At 45.6% G+C, this 17,036-nt stretch overlaps 1 protein-coding gene across 6 annotated transcripts in view; it reads right to left on the bottom strand.

Moving 5' to 3' along the window:
- The window catches only part of SCLT1 (sodium channel and clathrin linker 1), a 45,673-nt gene that overhangs the window by 9,304 nt on the left and 19,333 nt on the right, over positions 1–17,036 (bottom strand). For 5 of the 6 annotated variants that reach the window (XM_014052100.2, XM_014052097.2, XM_014052099.2 and 2 more), the window contains 3 exons: positions 15,189–15,334; positions 8,067–8,259; positions 4,732–4,928 (listed from right to left, as the gene is read on the bottom strand). In XM_014052100.2, the coding sequence (XP_013907575.2) occupies positions 4,732–4,928; positions 8,067–8,259; positions 15,189–15,334 (536 nt within the window). The remainder of the gene's footprint in view (positions 1–4,731; positions 4,929–8,066; positions 8,260–15,188; positions 15,335–17,036) is intronic. The other variant, XM_087724381.1, reaches the window with a different exon arrangement.

Raw genomic sequence — 17,036 nt, 5'->3', positions numbered from 1 at the left:
GATAGTTTAGGCATAGATTAGATATACATTTAGGATATAGTTTAGGCATAGATTAGATATAGATTTAGGATATAGTTTAGGCATAGATTAGATATAGATTTAGGTATAAGTACTGGAGACTGTACCATCTGTGGGTGCTCTCGGCCTTGGGGCAGGGCTAGTGGAGACCGGGGGTCTCCACTGGGGTCGTGGCTAGGGTTGGGGGTAGAGTTAGTGGGAGCTAGGGCTAGGCTACGCTGGGGTTATTAGGATTAGGCTGGTGTAGGGTTAGAATGGGTGAGTTTAGTTTGGGTTGGTGTTAGTTTTTGGTTTAGGCTTAGAATTAGGATTAGCTTTAGGTTAGGATTAGGTTTAGTAGTAGGATAAGGTTGGAATAGGGCTAGGAGTGGTAGATGATGGCAGCCATAGGGGTCAGGACTTGGCTCTGTAGGAATTGGCACCCTTTATCCCGTCTTCTGGAGCAGCTCGGGCCAGTCCCAGATGTTGGCCCCACAGACTCTCCCCCCCCCCCGGATTCTGGACCCTGCTCAATCTCAGGGGAAGGAGAACTACCCCCTGACACGGGGGCCATAAATTGCTTGTTGGATCCGGAGGACTTAGGATTGGAAAGCTGCTGTGTACCAATACCGGACCCTTATCCCATGCCCTCTCCGCTTACAGCCACTTTATATGCTACTGACTTTGGACCTGTGGCCTGGGAAGATCTTCTAGGACTCAGAGGAGGGGAGAAGAGTGGAGCAGCTCGTCCTCCATCTGCACACCATTGTCTTACATCACACTAGCGCAGTGCTCCATGAATTTTTTAGGAATGTAGTGTGAATGGTATGCTTGGTTGATGTTTGCACCCACTTTTTTAAAATTCATACTGTTGTATTTTCTGTGTTTAACTTATTTCGTGGGGACTGCATGGGTGAGTGGCTGCGTGTGTATGAGAGGGTTGAGAGTATTGCCTGGTGTCTCCTCCACTGAGTGCCACTGCAGAAGTGGTAGGGGCCCAGACTTACTTCCCGTCCTAGAATGAGTGTTAAGGATTGCCTGCTGGATGGTGCGGGAGCTGTGGGAGGGGTAGCGGGGGAGGGCCGGAGCATTACGGTCACTATGGGGAGGGGCAGGTATGACGGGAACTTCAGGGCTGGCCATTACCGGGGAAGGAGGGTTCACTACATCACAGAGATCCCTCCTTCCGGCCCTGTTACTTCCACTCCAGGGCCAGGTGGCGAGAATTGTCAGGGCCCTGGTCTCAGACTGTTGTTGCTAAATGCCAGGTCTGTGGTTCACAAAGCTCCCCTTGTCCGGGACCTAATTTTAGACGAGGGGGCAGACCTGGCATGTATTACTGAGACCTGGCTGGGCCCAGAGGGAGGACTCCCCCTCACTGAAATGTGCCCAGAAGGTTTTCAGGTGTTTCATCAGCCGCGACCCCAGGGAAGGGGTGGAGGAGTGGCTGTCATCGTCCGAGGGTCTTTAGTTCCTCGTAGGATCCCTGCTCCGGAGTTTGTCGGGTGTGAGTCCCTGTTGATGAAGCTGGACCTTGGTGGTCAAGTGGGTCTGTTGCTAACGTACCTACCTCCCAACAGCGTTGCAACAGCCCTCCCCTCGCTCCTCGAGTCAGTAGCCGAGTTGGCGGTGGAGTTCCCCAGGCTTATGGTTCTGGGGGATTTCAACCTGCCTACACTTGGTGAACGCTCTGATGGGGCGCAGGAGTTCATGGCTTCCATGACAGCCATGGACTTGACCCAAGTAATTCGAGGTTCGACTCATTCAGCGGGTCACACACTTGACCTTGTATTTCTGTCGGAGCAGTGGAGATGTGATCTAGAGTTGAAGGGCATTAAAACCTTGCCCTTGTCATGGTCTGATCACTTCCTGCTGAGGCTTAACTTTCGGAGGCCAATCCCCCACTGTAGGGAGGAGGAACCGATTAGGTGGTTCCGCCCCAGGCGCCTGATGGACCCAATGGGGTTTCAGACGGTGCTTGGAGAAATACCTGACACTATCGTCCACAATCCGGTGGAGTCCTTAGTCGCTGCTTGGAATACAGCGGCGGCGGGGGCTCTAAACCGGATTGCACCTTTGCGACCTCTCCGAGGCGGCGGATCCAGGAGGGCTCCTTGGTTCACCGAGGAACTCCGGGAGATGAAACGCCAAAAGAGACGCCTAGAGCGCCGCTGGAGGGCCAGTAAATCTGAGTCAGACCGAGCACTGATGAGAACCTTTATTAGATCCTATCTCGTGGCAATATGGGCGGCGAAATGTGAGCATTTTGCCGCTCTTATTGCATCCGCTGAATCGCGCTCGGCTGCCTTATTTAGAATAACCCGCTCCCTCTTGAAAGGGAGGGACATGGATGACCCTTTACAAGATAGAGCTGAGGAATTTGTTCAGTATTTGACGGATAAAGTCGCTCGGATTCGGACAGAGCTGGACTCCAATTGCACGATACCAGCTGAGGTACCGGGGGAGGGTCTTGAGCATGCTTTATGGATTGAGTTTCAATGGCTTCTCCTGATGAAGTGGACAAGGCCATGGGAGCGGTGAGTGCCTCCACTTGTATACTGGACCCGTGTCCCTCCTGGCTGGTCTCGACCAGCAGGGAGGTGACACGCAGCTGGATCCAGACGATTGTGAACACCTCTCTCCAGGAGGGAATCTTCCCACCCCTCCTAAAGGATGCAGTGGTGAGACCACTCCTGAAGAAATCGTCTTTGGACCCAGCCATTTTGAGCAACTATCGTCCAGTCTCCAACCTTCCCTTTGTAGGGAAGGTTGTTGAGAAAGTGGTGGCCTCGCAACTCCGACAGTCCTTGGATGAAGCCGATTATCTAGACTCTTTTCAGTCGGGTTTCAGGCCTGGTTACAGCACGGAAACTGCTTTGGTCGCGCTGATCGATGATCTCTGGCGGGCCAGGGATAGGGGTCACCCCTCTATCCTTGTGCTTCTTGACCTCTCAGCGGCCTTCGATACCATCGACCATGGTATCCTTATGCGACGGTTGCGAGAGGTGGGCGTGGGAGGCACCGTTTTGCGGTGGTTCTCCTCCTACCTCTCGGACAGGTCGCAGTCGGTGATGGTCGGAGGGCAGAGATCGACCCCAAGGCCCCTCAAGTATGGGGTGCCGCAGGGTTCGGTCCTGTCCCCCCTCCTATTTAACATCTACATGAAGCTGCTGCGTGAGATCATACGCCGGCACGGGATTAAGTATCACCAATATGCAGACGATACGCAGCTGTATCTGTCTGCCCCGTGCCAACTCAGCGAAGCAGTAGAAGTGATGTGCCAGTGCCTGGAGGCTGTTAGAGTCTGGATGGGAGCAAACAAGTTGGCACTCAATCCAGACAAGACCGAGTGGCTTCTGATGTTCCCTCCCAAAGATTGTCCAACTGTTCCATTTCTCAGGCTGGGGGGCAAAATTATACGCCCCTCAGAGAGGGTTCGCAATTTGGGAGTCCTCCTGGACCCACAGCTGACTCTAGAACACCATCTGTTGGCTGTGACCAGGGGGACCTTTGCCCAGGTTCGCCTGGTGCACCAATTGCGACCCTACCTGGATCGGGAGGCCCTTCAGACAGTCACTCACGCCCTTGTGACCTCAAGACTGGATTATTGTAATGCGCTCTACATGGGGCTGCCCTTGCAGAGTGTTCGAAGACTCCAATTAGTCCAGAATGCAGCGGCGCGAGTGATTGTGGGTGCACCAAGGTACACCCACGTTACACCTATCCTCCACGAGCTGCACTGGCTACCTATCAGTCTCCGAATCCGCTTCAAGGTGCTGGTCGCTACCTATATAGCCCTACATGGCATCGGACCTGGGTACCTGAGAGACCGCCTCCTGCAGATTACCTCTCTCAGACCAATTAGATCGCACAGGTTGGGTCTCCTCCGGATTCCATCTGCCAGCCAATGTCAGCTGGCGACTCCCCGGGGGAGGGCCTTCTCTGTTGCAGCTCCGGCCCTCTGGAACGAGCTCCCTGTTGAGATCCGGATCCTTACTACCCTCCCGGCCTTCCGCAAACCTACCAAGTCCTGGCTGTTCCAGCAGGCTGGGGGGAGCTGAGAAGCATCTACCTCCACAGAAATTGTGAATGTTGGTTTTGTTTTTAATGTTGTCTTTGTCTCATTCCCCCCCTTTCCCTTGTCTTTTGTGAGCCGCCCGGAGTCCTCCGGGAGTGGGCGGCATACAAGACAAATAAATAAAATAAAATAATAAATAAATAAATAAATAAATAAATAAATAAAATAACTTCGGTGGTAAGAAAGGTTGTAAAATAGGGCAAAATTCACTTAACAAATGTTTCACATAGCAACAAAAATGTTGGACTCAATTGTGGTCATCAGTTGAGGACTCCCATATCTCCTTCTAGAAAGCAACACTTGAGCTCCGCCTACTCTGTCCCCTGAGGTAGGATCTAACAGTTATTTTGCTTGTGTTTTTTTCTGAGTAGTACCATTTTTCTTCCAAGTTTGGAAGATAGCAGATAATGAGTATATGGTGATGCTATAGAACCAACATTTTCAGCTTTTTCTTTTCCGTTTTTGTAATCAATCCACAATGTCTAGATCAGAGGTGTCAAACTGGCGGCCCATGGGCTGGATGTGTCATGTGTAGGCCACGCCCATCCCAGCTCTGTGAAAAACATTGCAAAATGTCACGTGGTGGCAACGTGATGCCCTGAGTTTAACACCCGTGGTCAAGACTATTTAGAAATGTCAAAGAAAAAAACCCTTACTTTAGACAATTTATTCTGGATTCAGTTATTTCTGTTATTTTCTTTGTTTCCTCCTTCCAACGATTTGTTGCTTTTTGTTGAGCCATCAACAGGCGTCTAAGTTCAGTTACTGAGTTTTGATTTACATCTTCCATCTCTTTCAGTTGAATTTCAAACCCATGTTCTTTTAGTAAATGCTCATTCTCCATTGTACTTATCTGTTAGAAAAAAATAAGTTTCTTATACTAAAAACATAATTGTTATTCTTTAAAAATCAACCATTGAAAGCTAAATTTCTTAGTATATCTATCAGTAAAGAATTATTGGATGTTTAATTATGGAAATTAATGCAAGATAAAACAATTCATTTCAGATACATTTTGCATTGTGCTCTCTTCTTATGCCAAACAGTCAATAAAACCTCTCTGAGTATGCTTCAATTTAAATAAATTTAATTCCATTGAAGAAATATTATTGGACCATTGGTCGTCCATAGGAAATAATAAAGATTTCTAGATGAGTAATCTTTAATCTTTTACTATGCTCGTTTTTATTTAAAATTCCAGTTTATCTTTGTAACACTCACCCGCACATCTTTATCCTAACAGACTTTATAATTTCTGCCAACTATTATCTATTATTGAAGTACGAATATCTGCAAACCTAAACTACAAAAGAAAAGGATACAACAGTTTACAGAACAAAAGACAAGCATGTGAGCAAGTGGGGTTCTAAAAGAGATTATAAAATATTTAAAAATATCAAAGGAGCCCCGTGTTCTTTAAATTTGCACAAACGTAATAAAATCAAGAAGAAAACCAAGGGAAAAGATTGAAAAGGGAAAATAAATATATCATATAGAAGTCTGAATCATAAATTATCTATTAATAATGCTTCTATTTCCTTGGAGCAATGTAGTGAAAGAAGATGGCAACGAAGTGATAGGCAGCAGGGAAAAAATGAAAACGCTTTCCTAGACGAGTTCAAATCGCCAGGACCAGAAGGATTACATCCAGTGGTGGGTTGCAGGCAGTATGTCCCGTTACGGGCGTACCAGAACCAGCCTGGAGCACCGGATACCGTTCCGGTACAATGCTCCGGAGGGCCTGCCCGCCCGCGCTCCTTACCGGTGTTTAAAGGCTTCTGTGCAGGCGCATGGTATGTAAAGCGCCTGCGTGACACTCCACGGAGCAGCTGGAGCATTGTGGAGGCACTAAGACGCATGTGAGCGCTGCACGCGTCCATGAGGACGCCACCAGCCCTGTTCCAACTGTACCAGTTGGAACGGGATTTGCAACCCACCACTGATTACATCCCAGAGTTCTGAGAAAGCTGGCAGATGTGATCTCAGAACCGCTGAACCATAACTTTCAAAGATTCTGGAAATCCAGGGCACTACCAGAAGACTGGAAAAGAGATGGTTGCCATCTTCAAAAAAGGGAAAAAGTGGATCCAGGAAATTCAATACCTGGGAAGATCCTAGAAAATATAATCAGGCAACATATCTGCAAACATCTAGAAGCAAGCAAATCTATTACCAAAAGCCAACATGGACTTGTCAAAAACAGATAATGCCACAAATTTTATTGCATTCTTTGTCAAATGACTGATATCACTGTAAAAGTCCATTTGAATTCATTTTTAAAAGAGGTTGTGAGCTAACACTGTCTTGTTCCTTGCAGGTTCAAATCCAAACAACTTGCATCAATTCTGAAGTATTATATAAAAAACAATAAGGTAGACCATAACCTACTACTAGATAAAGTAGAAGAATGTGGGTTAGACAGCATCACCACCAGATGGATTCGTAACTGGCTGACCAACCGCACTCAACATGTAGTCCTCAATGGAACTGAATCTACATGGAGGGAAGTATGCAGTGGAGCACCCCAAGGCTGTTTTAGGCCCAGTAGTCTGCAACATCTTCATCAATAATAATGAGGGAATAAATGGAGAACTCATCAAATTTGCAGATGACACCAAGCTGGCAGGAATAGCCAACACTCTAGAAGACAGGTAAAGATACAGAAGTGTTCTGTCCCCCCTTCTTCGCTCGTTAACAGATGACAGGCAGACAAATGTAAAAGGAAAGAACTTTATCAGTCCTTGGCTCAGACTGGCTGCGAGCCCAAAAATAAACATAAATAAAGTCTCTGACAAGAAGATAACAGAATGCAAAACAAAACTCTTACAAAGCAATTCACTTCTCCAAGTGTCTCCTTGAATCAGGGTTACAGAAAGCAAATCACAAGTGTCTCTCAGAAACAAACCACGACCAATGAATGATGAACGTTGACTTCTGCAACCAGGGCGTGGCACCATCTGTTCTTTTATCACCAGAAGATGCCACTAACGAGCCCCAGCTGCATTGTTAATCTTGCATCCCGACTCAACTCACAGCAAACTTCTGCTGAGTCACAACACAGAAGGATCTTGACAAACTTGAACATTGGGCACTATCTAATAAAATGAAATTTAATGGTGAAAAGAATAAGGTTCTACACTTAGGCAAGAAAAATAAAATGCACAGGTACAGTATATATGGTACCTGCTCAATAGTAGTAACTGTAAAAGGGATCTTGGAGTCCGAGTGGACAACCATTTAAATATGAGCCAGCAGTGTGCAGTAGCTGCCAAAAAAGCCAACACAGTTCTAGGCTACATAAACAGAGGGATAGAATCAAGATCACGTAAAGTGTCAATACCATTTTATAATGCCTTGGTAAGGCCACACTTGGAATACTGCATTCAGTTTTGGTCGCCACAATGTAAAAAAAAAGATGAGGAGACTCTAGAGAGAATGCCAAGAAGAGCAACAAAGATGATTAGGGGACTGTAGGCTAAAACATATGCAGAAACTAGGTATGTTGGTCACCATGATGTAGAAAAGATGTGGAGACTCTAGAAAAGAGTGCAGAGAAGAGTAACAAAGATGAATAGGGGACTGGAGACTAAAACATATGAAGAATGGTTGCAGGAACTGGGTATGTCTAGTTTAATGAAAAGAAGGACTAGGGGACACATGATAGCAGTGTCCCAATATCTCAGGGATTGCCACAAAGAAGAGGGAGTCAAACTATTCTCCAAGGTACCTGAGGGTAGAACAAGAAGCAATGGGTAGAAACTAATCAAGGAGAGAAGCAACTTAGAACTGAGGAGAAATTTCCTGACAATTAGAACAATTAATCAGTGGGACAGCTTGCCTTCAGAAATTGTAAATGCCCCAACACTGGAAATATTTAAGATGATGTTGTATAGCCATTTGTCTGAAACGGTATAGGGTTTCTGCCTAGGCAGGGGGTTGGACTAGAAGACCTCCAAGGTCCCTTACAATTCTACAAGAGTATTAAGATTACCTTTAATTTTGCAGAATGTTGTGCCTCCATTGTCAGCTTTTTCAAGTTTTCCATTTCTTTTTGAAGCTGTTCATTCCCTTGTTGCAGCTTTAAGCGCTCTTCACTTATAGCTCCACATTTCTCCCTTTCAGAATGAAGAATACTTTGCAGTTTGCACATATTTTCTTGGCAACGGCATTTCTCTTCTTCACATCTTAAAGTGAATTACACTTTGTATAGTCAGTTTAAAACATGTCTTGGAATCACACGTGGACTTTAGACTACATCAAATATAGTAATATTTGGCATTTTGTTTCCTTTTTTTTACTCAGTAAAATCAGAAATATTTTACGCAACCCATATCAAGCACTGAACATAAATATATTTAATGTGTGTCTATGCTACTATAGTCCAATACAAATTGCATAGTTAGTTTTAGAGATTTAAAAGAGCATATATTAATAAAACTGTAAAAACATGTTGACAATTACCAGTGCCATATCTAAACCTAGTCATAGGTTTAGATATTACAGATACAGAGGAATTATTGAATCTGTCATCTGCACCTCTATAACTGTCTGGTTTGGCTTTGCAACCAAACAAAACAGACAAAGACTTCAATGGATAGTTAGAACTGCTACCAACCTGCCTTCCACTGAAGACCTGTATTTTGCACGAGTCAAAAAGAGGGCTGTGAAAATAACTACAGACCTCTCACATCCTGGACATAAATTATTTCAACTTCTGCCTTCAAATCACACTATAGGGCACTGCACACCACATCAACTAGACAAAAGGACAGTTTTTTCCCCAAATGCCATCACTCTGTTAAATAACTAATCCCGACAACACTGTAAAATTATCTACTAAGACTGTATTACTATTATTATTCTCTTCCTTTCTAGTACCTATCTCTTCCGACTTATGACTATAACTATGTTGCTTGCATCTTTAAAATTTATATTGTTTTATTTGTTTTCTAGTATAATTTGATTGCTTATTAGTAACCTATGACTATCACTAAGTGTTGTATCTTATGATTCTTGATGAATGTATTCTATTTTATTTTTCTTTTGTACACTGAGAGTATATTTACCAAAGACAAATTCCTTGGGTGTCCAATCACACTTGGCCAATAAAGAATTCTATTCTATTCTATTCTATTCTCTAATAATTGTCAAAAGTTCTATGAAAGTTCTGTACTATGGACTACCTGAATGCCATCATGCTGGCATCAGTTCAATGTCTGAAGGAAGGGCAGCAATTAGAAACATGACTTCTTTTCTCCCTACCTTTGAATGGAGGGGAAGCATTACGTTTTTGAGATGAATGTACTAGATAGGCTAATTCTACTTGAATAAGCACTTCTGGAGATAACTTGGGAGTCAAATCATTTAGGACTTCATAGTTTAAATTAACACTTTGAATTGTATCCATAAATCTATCAGAAAATAGAATGCCCACCAAACTGGCATGATATGGCTCTCTCTTTCTAGGATGTAGGCTGCCACACATTGCACTAACTTCAGTTTCAAAGTATATTTTCAAAGGAAGCCCTATATAAAGCACATTTTTAGAAATCTAACTGGATATAATGTGAATGTGAGTTACTTTCCTCAAGATCTTCTGCACCGCAAAGGTGCTCCTAACTATGATCAAGCTAAGTAAACAAAACAAACAAAATGTACATTTCCATTACACAAAAATTTGTAATAATTACATATCAGTGCAAATTTTAAAAGGAGAATTCTAATACAAATGCAAGAATATAAAACTCTCTGGTTAAAAATCTCCAGAGATAAAAATGGAAAGAAAATGGATGAGTTTGCAGCATATGTTAATTACCGTATATACTCGAGTATAGGCCGACCCGAATATAAGCCGAGGCACCTAATTTTACCACAAAAACCTGGAAAGTTATTGACTCGAGTATAAGCCTAGGATGGGAAATGCAGCAGCTACCGGTAAATTTCAAAAATAAAAATAGATACCAATAATGTTTTTGAATATTTATTTCCTCCCCTGGAGTGGGGAGGAATTGGGGATTTCATAGTATCCTTCCCCTGGAGTGGGGAGGAATTGGGGATTTTGCAGTATCCTACCCCTGGAGTGGGGAGGGAATGTGGCTTTCATAGTATCCTTCCCCTGGAGTGGGGAGGAATTGGGGATTTTGCAGTATCCTACCCCTGTAGTGGGGAGGGAATGTGGCTTTCATAGTATCCTATCCCTGGAGTGGGGAGGATTTGGGGGATTTCATAGTATCCTTCCCCTGGAGTGGGGAGGAAATGTGGATTTCATAGTATCCTTCCCCTGGAGTGGGGAGGATTTGGGGGATTTCATAGTATCCTTCCCCTGTAGTGGGGAGGGAATGTGGATTTCATAGTATCCTACCCCTGGAGTGGGGAGGATTTGGGGGATTTCATAGTATCCTTCCCCTGGAGTGGGGAGGATTTGGGGGATTTCATAGTATCCTTCCCCTGGAGTGGGGAGGATTTGGGGGATTACATAGTATCCTACCCCTGTAGTGGGGAGGGAATGTGGCTTTCATAGTATCCTATCCCTGGAGTGGGGAGGATTTGGGGGATTTCATAGTATCCTTCCCCTGGAGTGGGGAGGATTTGGGGGATTTCATAGTATCCTTCCCCTGGAGTGGGGAGCACTGTTCCCTCTAAGGTGCGCGGCTGCGCGGCCGCGCACATGGCAAGAAACCCCCGCGCAGAGGTTTCTAACTGCCGCGCAGAGGTTTCTTTCAAAGCAAACGTGGGGAAGTCCTTTGCTGGCGGCTAGAACTGGCCGCCCGCAAAGGACCTTCCCAAACTTGTTTCAGCGGCAGGCAGCTCTCAGCCTGGGCGGCAGCGTCACGCAGGCTGTGGAAGGAGGGGGAGGAGGAGGGAACCAAAGAGAGCTTTTACCGAGTCTGCGCCCCACAGCCAGGACCGTCCTTGCGCCTCAAGCCGCGTTTCTTCCCGCGGCGCAAAGCCCTTCGGGCAACCCGAGAGTTCCGCTTGACGCCAGAAGGGCTTTGCAGGAAGAAACGCCGCGTTTCTTCCTGCAAAGCCCTTCTGGCGTCAAGCGGAACTCTCGGGTTGCCCGAAGGGCTTTGCGCCGCGGGAAGAAACGCGGCTTGAGGCGCAAGGACGGTCCTGGCTGTGGGGCGCAGACTCGGTAAAAGCCTCTCTTTGGTTCCCTCCTCCTCCTCCTCCTCCTCCTCCTTTCTGGAGCCCCTTCCTCAAAGATTTGGTACCAAAGCAATGGCGGTGAGGAAGTTGTGTCTTTTGGATTTTGCACTGTTGTCTTTTTAATGGTTCTCAGACTGGTTGAACCTTTAGCAGCTGGGGTGATATTCTTTACTGTTAAGGTTACAATTGGATGTGTTGGACAAATCTTAAAAGATGAAACTTTTATTAAAACGTTTGACTTAACTAAAAACATCTTCCTTTTTCTTCTTCTTCTTAAATATGATTTATTTATTTATTTTTACTTCAGAAGTTTGATGACCGTTGTACAAACTAATCCAACCTAAATGTAGAGGAGGAGAAGAAGGGGGGGGGGATTTAAAAAGAGCAGAGGAAAAAGAAAAGAAAGCATGAAGAAAACATAAAGAAAGGGATGGGAGGGAGGGAAGGAAGGAAGGCACTTTATGTTGAAACAGAAAATATTATATAAGGAAGAAAATGGAAATAACTTAGGAAGGAAGGAAGGAAGGAAGGAAGGAATTGCACTTAATATTGAAGGAAAAGAGAATGAAGGAAAAAGTATTGGAAGGATTGAAAGAAGGAAGGAGGAACAAAGAATTACACTTAATATTGAAATGGAAAAGAAAATATAATGAATGAAAGAAGAAGTATAGGAAGGGAAGGAAGGAAGGAAGAAAGAAAGAAACAAAGACTGTTGAAACAGAAAAGATAATATAAGGAAGAAAATGGAAAGACGTATAGGAAGGAAGGAAGGAAAAAAGGAAGACAATGTTGAAATGGAAAAGAATATAAGGAAGAAAATGGAAAAAAGTATAGGAAGAAAGGAAGAAATGTACTTAATATTGAAACAGACAAGGGAATGAAGGAAAAAATATTGGAAGGATTGAAAGAAGGAAGAAAGAATGGAAGGAACAAAGACAATGTTGAAATGGAAAAGAATATAAGGAAAAAAATGGAAAAATGTTAGGAAGGAAGAATTACACTTAATATTGAAACAGTTGAATATAATGAAGGAAAAGGAAACAGGAATAAGGGAGGGACAGAGGACTTCAGCTCCCAGAATTTCCCTGGCTGAAGAATTCTGGGAACTGAAGTCCACCCCTCGTAAAGTGACCAAGGCTGGGAAAAGAATCCGCACTAGGGACAATGCAAGCTATGCTTCACCCCGTCAGTCCATCTTAGCGTGCAAGAAAGACATCAGACAACGCCATAGTTGCTATGGTAGCATTTGGCTATGCGCAGCGATGCTCTCCTGGTCTTTATGGGTGGGAGGGGGGCAGTTGAGCTATGATGCTAATCCCCTCGTGGGAACACAGAGGGTGGGAGAAGAGAACCAAAGAACTTCAAACTCCAAGGTTCTGGAGTGGAGAATAAGGGGATCAACTTTGTCTAAATGATATTGACATATAAAGAACGGTTGTAGGAACTGGGTATGTCCAGTTTGATGAAAAGAAGGACTAGGGAGACATGATAGCAGTCTTCCAATATCTCAGGGCCCAGGGTTGCTCCAAAGAAGAGGGAGTCAAACTATTCTCCAAGGCACCTGAAGGCTGGACAAGAAGCAATGGATGGAAACTAATCAAGGAGAGAAGCAACCTAGAACTAAGGATAAATTTCCTGACAGTGAGAACAATTAACCAATGGACCAACTTGCCTCCAGAAGTTGTGAATGCCCCAACACTGGAAGTCTTTAAGAAGATGTGGGATAGCCATTTGTCTTAAGTGGTGTAGGGTTTCCTGCCTAAGCAGGGAGTTGGACTAGAAGACCTCCAAGGTCCCTTCCAATTCTATTTCTATTGTATTCTCTATATTCTATTCTTTCTCTGTTCTATTCTAATCTCTTCTGAACTAAATGTTTATCTAGAACTCAAATAAATAGCTGCTTTTTGGTTTTATTTTTTTTAATATTTATCAGTCTCTCTTTTATTCCATACTTCTGGTTGAAAGACTATTCTATGTCATGCTAAACAAATGCATATTCTAGTGGCGGCGGGAGCTCGTTGGCATCTTCAGCAGCAGCCCTGCCTCCTGTGAAAAAACCGAAGATGGAGCAGATCCACGCAGATGACGTTGCTGCAACATGACTGGAGGAGGAATTCTGGGAGTTGAAGTCCACAAGGCTTAAAGCTGTCAGGTTTGAAGACCCCTGGGTTTTTTTTCCTAAAGGGTTAGGGGTGCGAGGGTCTTGTAACTTGACAGCTTTAAGACTTGCACGCTTCAATGCCAGAGTTTCTGAGCCAACATTTTGGTTGCTAAGCAGGACCGTTGTTAAGTGATACTGATATTATATAACACTTTTAATTAAGCGGGTACCTTGAATAAACATAACTTTGAGTTTCAAATAATACTGATTTCGTTGTTGTCTTAGGTGACATCTGTGAAAAAAATTCAGGTGCTCAGGCATGAAAATGTGCCGCTCAAACACTATACTTTTCCGCTCACACTGAAAAAAAATTAGAGGGAACATTGGTGGGGAGGATTTGAGGGATTTCATAGTATCCTACCCCTGTAGTGGGGAGGGAATGTGGCTTTCATAGTATCCTATCCCTGGAGTGGGGAGGATTTGGGGGATTTCATAGTATCCTTCCCCTGGAGTGGGGAGGATTTGGGGGATTTCATAGTATCCTTCCCCTGGAGTGGGGAGGATTTGGGGGATTTCATAGTATCCTTCCCCTGGAGTGGGGAGGATTTGGGGGATTTCATAGTATCCTACCCCTGTAGTGGGGAGGGAATGTGGATTTCATAGTATCCTACCCCTGGAGTGGGGAGGATTTGGGGGATTTCATAGTATCCTTCCCCTGGAGTGGGGAGGATTTGGGGGATTTCATAGTATCCTTCCCCTGGAGTGGGGAGGATTTGGGGGATTTCATAGTATCCTACCCCTGTAGTGGGGAGGGAATGTGGCTTTCATAGTATCCTACCCCTGGAGTGGGGAGGATTTGGGGGATTTCATAGTATCCTACCCCTGGAGTGGGGAGGATTTGGGGGATTTCATAGTATACTAAGTCAGAAATAACATTGCTGCGTAGCCAGGAGTGTGTCTCAGTCACTTAAACCTCATACATAAATCATTGTACGAGGCGCTCGACGGCGCCTCTTACCTGCCGCGGGTCCCACCAGGACCGGCCAGAAGCACAGCAAGCTCCGGAACCAGAGCGGGAGCCTCCGCCGCATGGCTCAGCTCCGCCAGGGACGCATCCGGCAAGGGGAAAGCGGGGTCCCCTCTTGCGCAGCGGGTGGAGGGCGCGGGGCGGCGGCAGGGCTGGGCTGCCTCCGGGTCCTGCCTCCCGGAGCCCTGGGGAGGCCACGGGAGTCCGTGAGCGGCGGGGCTCGCTCGGCTTCCAGCAGGGAGAAGGGGGGCTTCCCGGAGCCGTGCGCTCGGCAAGCTCGCCGCTCAACTCAGCGCCAGCGTGCCTTCATCTCCGAGCGCCCAGCGGCAGGGCCAAGCCGCTCGCCTCGGAGCCGCTGGAGCTGGGACGCCGCCTCCGCCGCGGAATTTGCTCCAACTCAGCCGCTCCGGCCCATTGTCAGCCGGCTGGTCCCTGCCTTCCCTCCCCTCCTCTCTCTAGCTTAAAGAGACACCGACTTGCCTCGGCTGGAGGCCGGGAACGGGGAGGAGTTGGCGCCAGCCCGGGGAGGGGGCTGCGAGCGGGCGGGCGGGGGGACGGGAGGTAAAAGGCTGGATGGGTTTGGTTGCCAAACCGAGGCGGCTCGCTCGGGGCTGTTCCCTCTCTCCCCACGGGTGGGCAGCGGCCGGAGTTCCCACAAATGCCGCTCCCCGCATTTTTCTGGACGGGGTCTCGCAGGAAGGAATCCCCTCCTCCTCCAACAGGCAACAGCACTGCCGGATCCAGTTGTAGACTCGAATATAAGCCGAGCCGGCTTTTTTCAGCCCAAAAAGTGGGCTGAAAAACTCGGCTTATACTCGAGTATATACGGTACTTACTTCAGTTCCAGTTGCTTAATTTTGTTTTGTGCTGTTTGCAAACTAAGATGGAGATCATCTTTTATACGTTCAGCATTCAGACATCTCTGGTAAAGCTCTTCTAGTTTTCTATAATCAGCTTCGTTTCCTCTACCTTCACGATACACCTAACAGATGAATTTAAACCAGGATATGATTCCAATGTTCCAGTAAAATCCCTGCTTTGACAAATCAATTGCTGTGCAAAACTTAGAAAGCAGATAATCATTTCATTATGACTATCACATCAGGAGAAAATTCTGTTATTGTCCACCAGACAAACATTCTATAGGTGGACGAGTTATGAGTGGTGAGCGGGATCGAAATTTTTGTCACTAAGCAATGCAGCCATAAAACGCAATATAATCTAACCACATTGCTTGGCAATCTCTGCAGTCCCCATTGTCACTGTTAAACAAGATCTGGGAGTCGTTAAGTGAACATTTTCTCAAGTTCCTATCAGCTTCCAAACAAAATCAGTGGGGAAGACTGCAGGGAGGCAAATGACTGCTATAGGATGGGAAAGAAAGCAAAGGGGTGTGTGGGTTTGGGGAAGGCACAGTAAAAGTGTGGCAGGGCTTGGGGTAACTGTTAGCAGGCAAGCATATAAGTGGAAGGTGAAGACTGGCATGAACATGAGACTAAGAAGGATGACAGATAAGCAGGGAGGCGCAATGCAGTGCAAGTGCGGCAGAGCTTGGGGTGATTACTGCTGGGGGTGGAGGACATGCAATGGTGCACAAGTGGCCAGGGAGGGTGCACAAGTGGCAAAGAGGCACAAATGCAAGGATCATGAAAAGTGGCTGATGGGAAGATATGGTACATGCCAGCAGGATTTGGGCTGGCTGGTGCCAGGTGGAGGGGGGCACAAAATGTGGGAAGGTAAGGTGCAAGTTCAGCAACGCCTGGGGAAGAGTATAGCAGGGGGTGTAGGTGGCGAGAAAGGCACAGCCTGAAGGCAGAGGGGCACAAGGAAGGTGTGTAGATGGCAGGGTGGCAACACACATATGTGGCTCGAGGTGGCTAATGCTGGTGGAAGAAGGTATGCAAATGGTGGGGAGATATGGTGAAGGTGTGACTAAGCACAGAAAGGTAAGATATGGCATGAATGCAGAGGGGCTGGGAAAGGGTGCATTGTAGGAAGAGACTTACGCAAGTGACTTGCAACCTTCCTTACTGGCTTCCCCATTGACTTTGCTTGTAGAAAGTTGGCAGAGGAGGTTACAAACTGAGATCACATGACCATAGGATGCTGCAAGCTTCATAAGTGCGAGCTGGTTCCCAAACACCAAGATAGCACACAGGTGATTCTGGCTGGGATGGCCAAAACTTTGAAGACCAGTTGTAACCATCACTTGTTTAACACTATCATAACTTTAGTTGCTATAAGGATTTTGGTTGTTAAAAAAAACAACCTACCCTGTTTTATCAGGCTTTCCACTGACAATTTGTATTGTGTTCATTATCTTACTATTAGTATAATTGCTTTAATTAAAACTGTTATAGTGTGAGAACTGATGATTTGTTCTTTTCACAGATCTTCCTTTCTTAGATCTTTTTTACTGATTTAAGTGAGTTTGATGTAAGTGAATTTTAGCTATTCTAGCTTGCACAAAACTTCCATGAGTTTTATGACTCACAGGCAATATTTGTTTTTGTTTCAGATGAAGTTATTTGGTTAAAAAAATACTGAACAGCATTACAAGCCATTAAGTCAACTTTTGCTAGTGCAATGCCAAGCACTCTTTTCATGACAGCATGAGGCGAATACTTTGATCCTTTCCAGTCTGTCTCATCTGACCAAGGCTAATATTTTGTACACTGAAAAAT

Source organism: Thamnophis sirtalis, unplaced genomic scaffold, assembly GCF_051295495.1.
Source record: "Thamnophis sirtalis isolate CommonGarterSnake01/CBP01778 unplaced genomic scaffold, rThaSir2_p1.2 scaffold_10, whole genome shotgun sequence".
NCBI lineage: Eukaryota > Metazoa > Chordata > Lepidosauria > Squamata > Natricidae > Thamnophis > Thamnophis sirtalis.
Note: the sequence above shows the minus strand (reverse complement) of the source record. Positions and strands in the feature narration are given on the sequence as shown.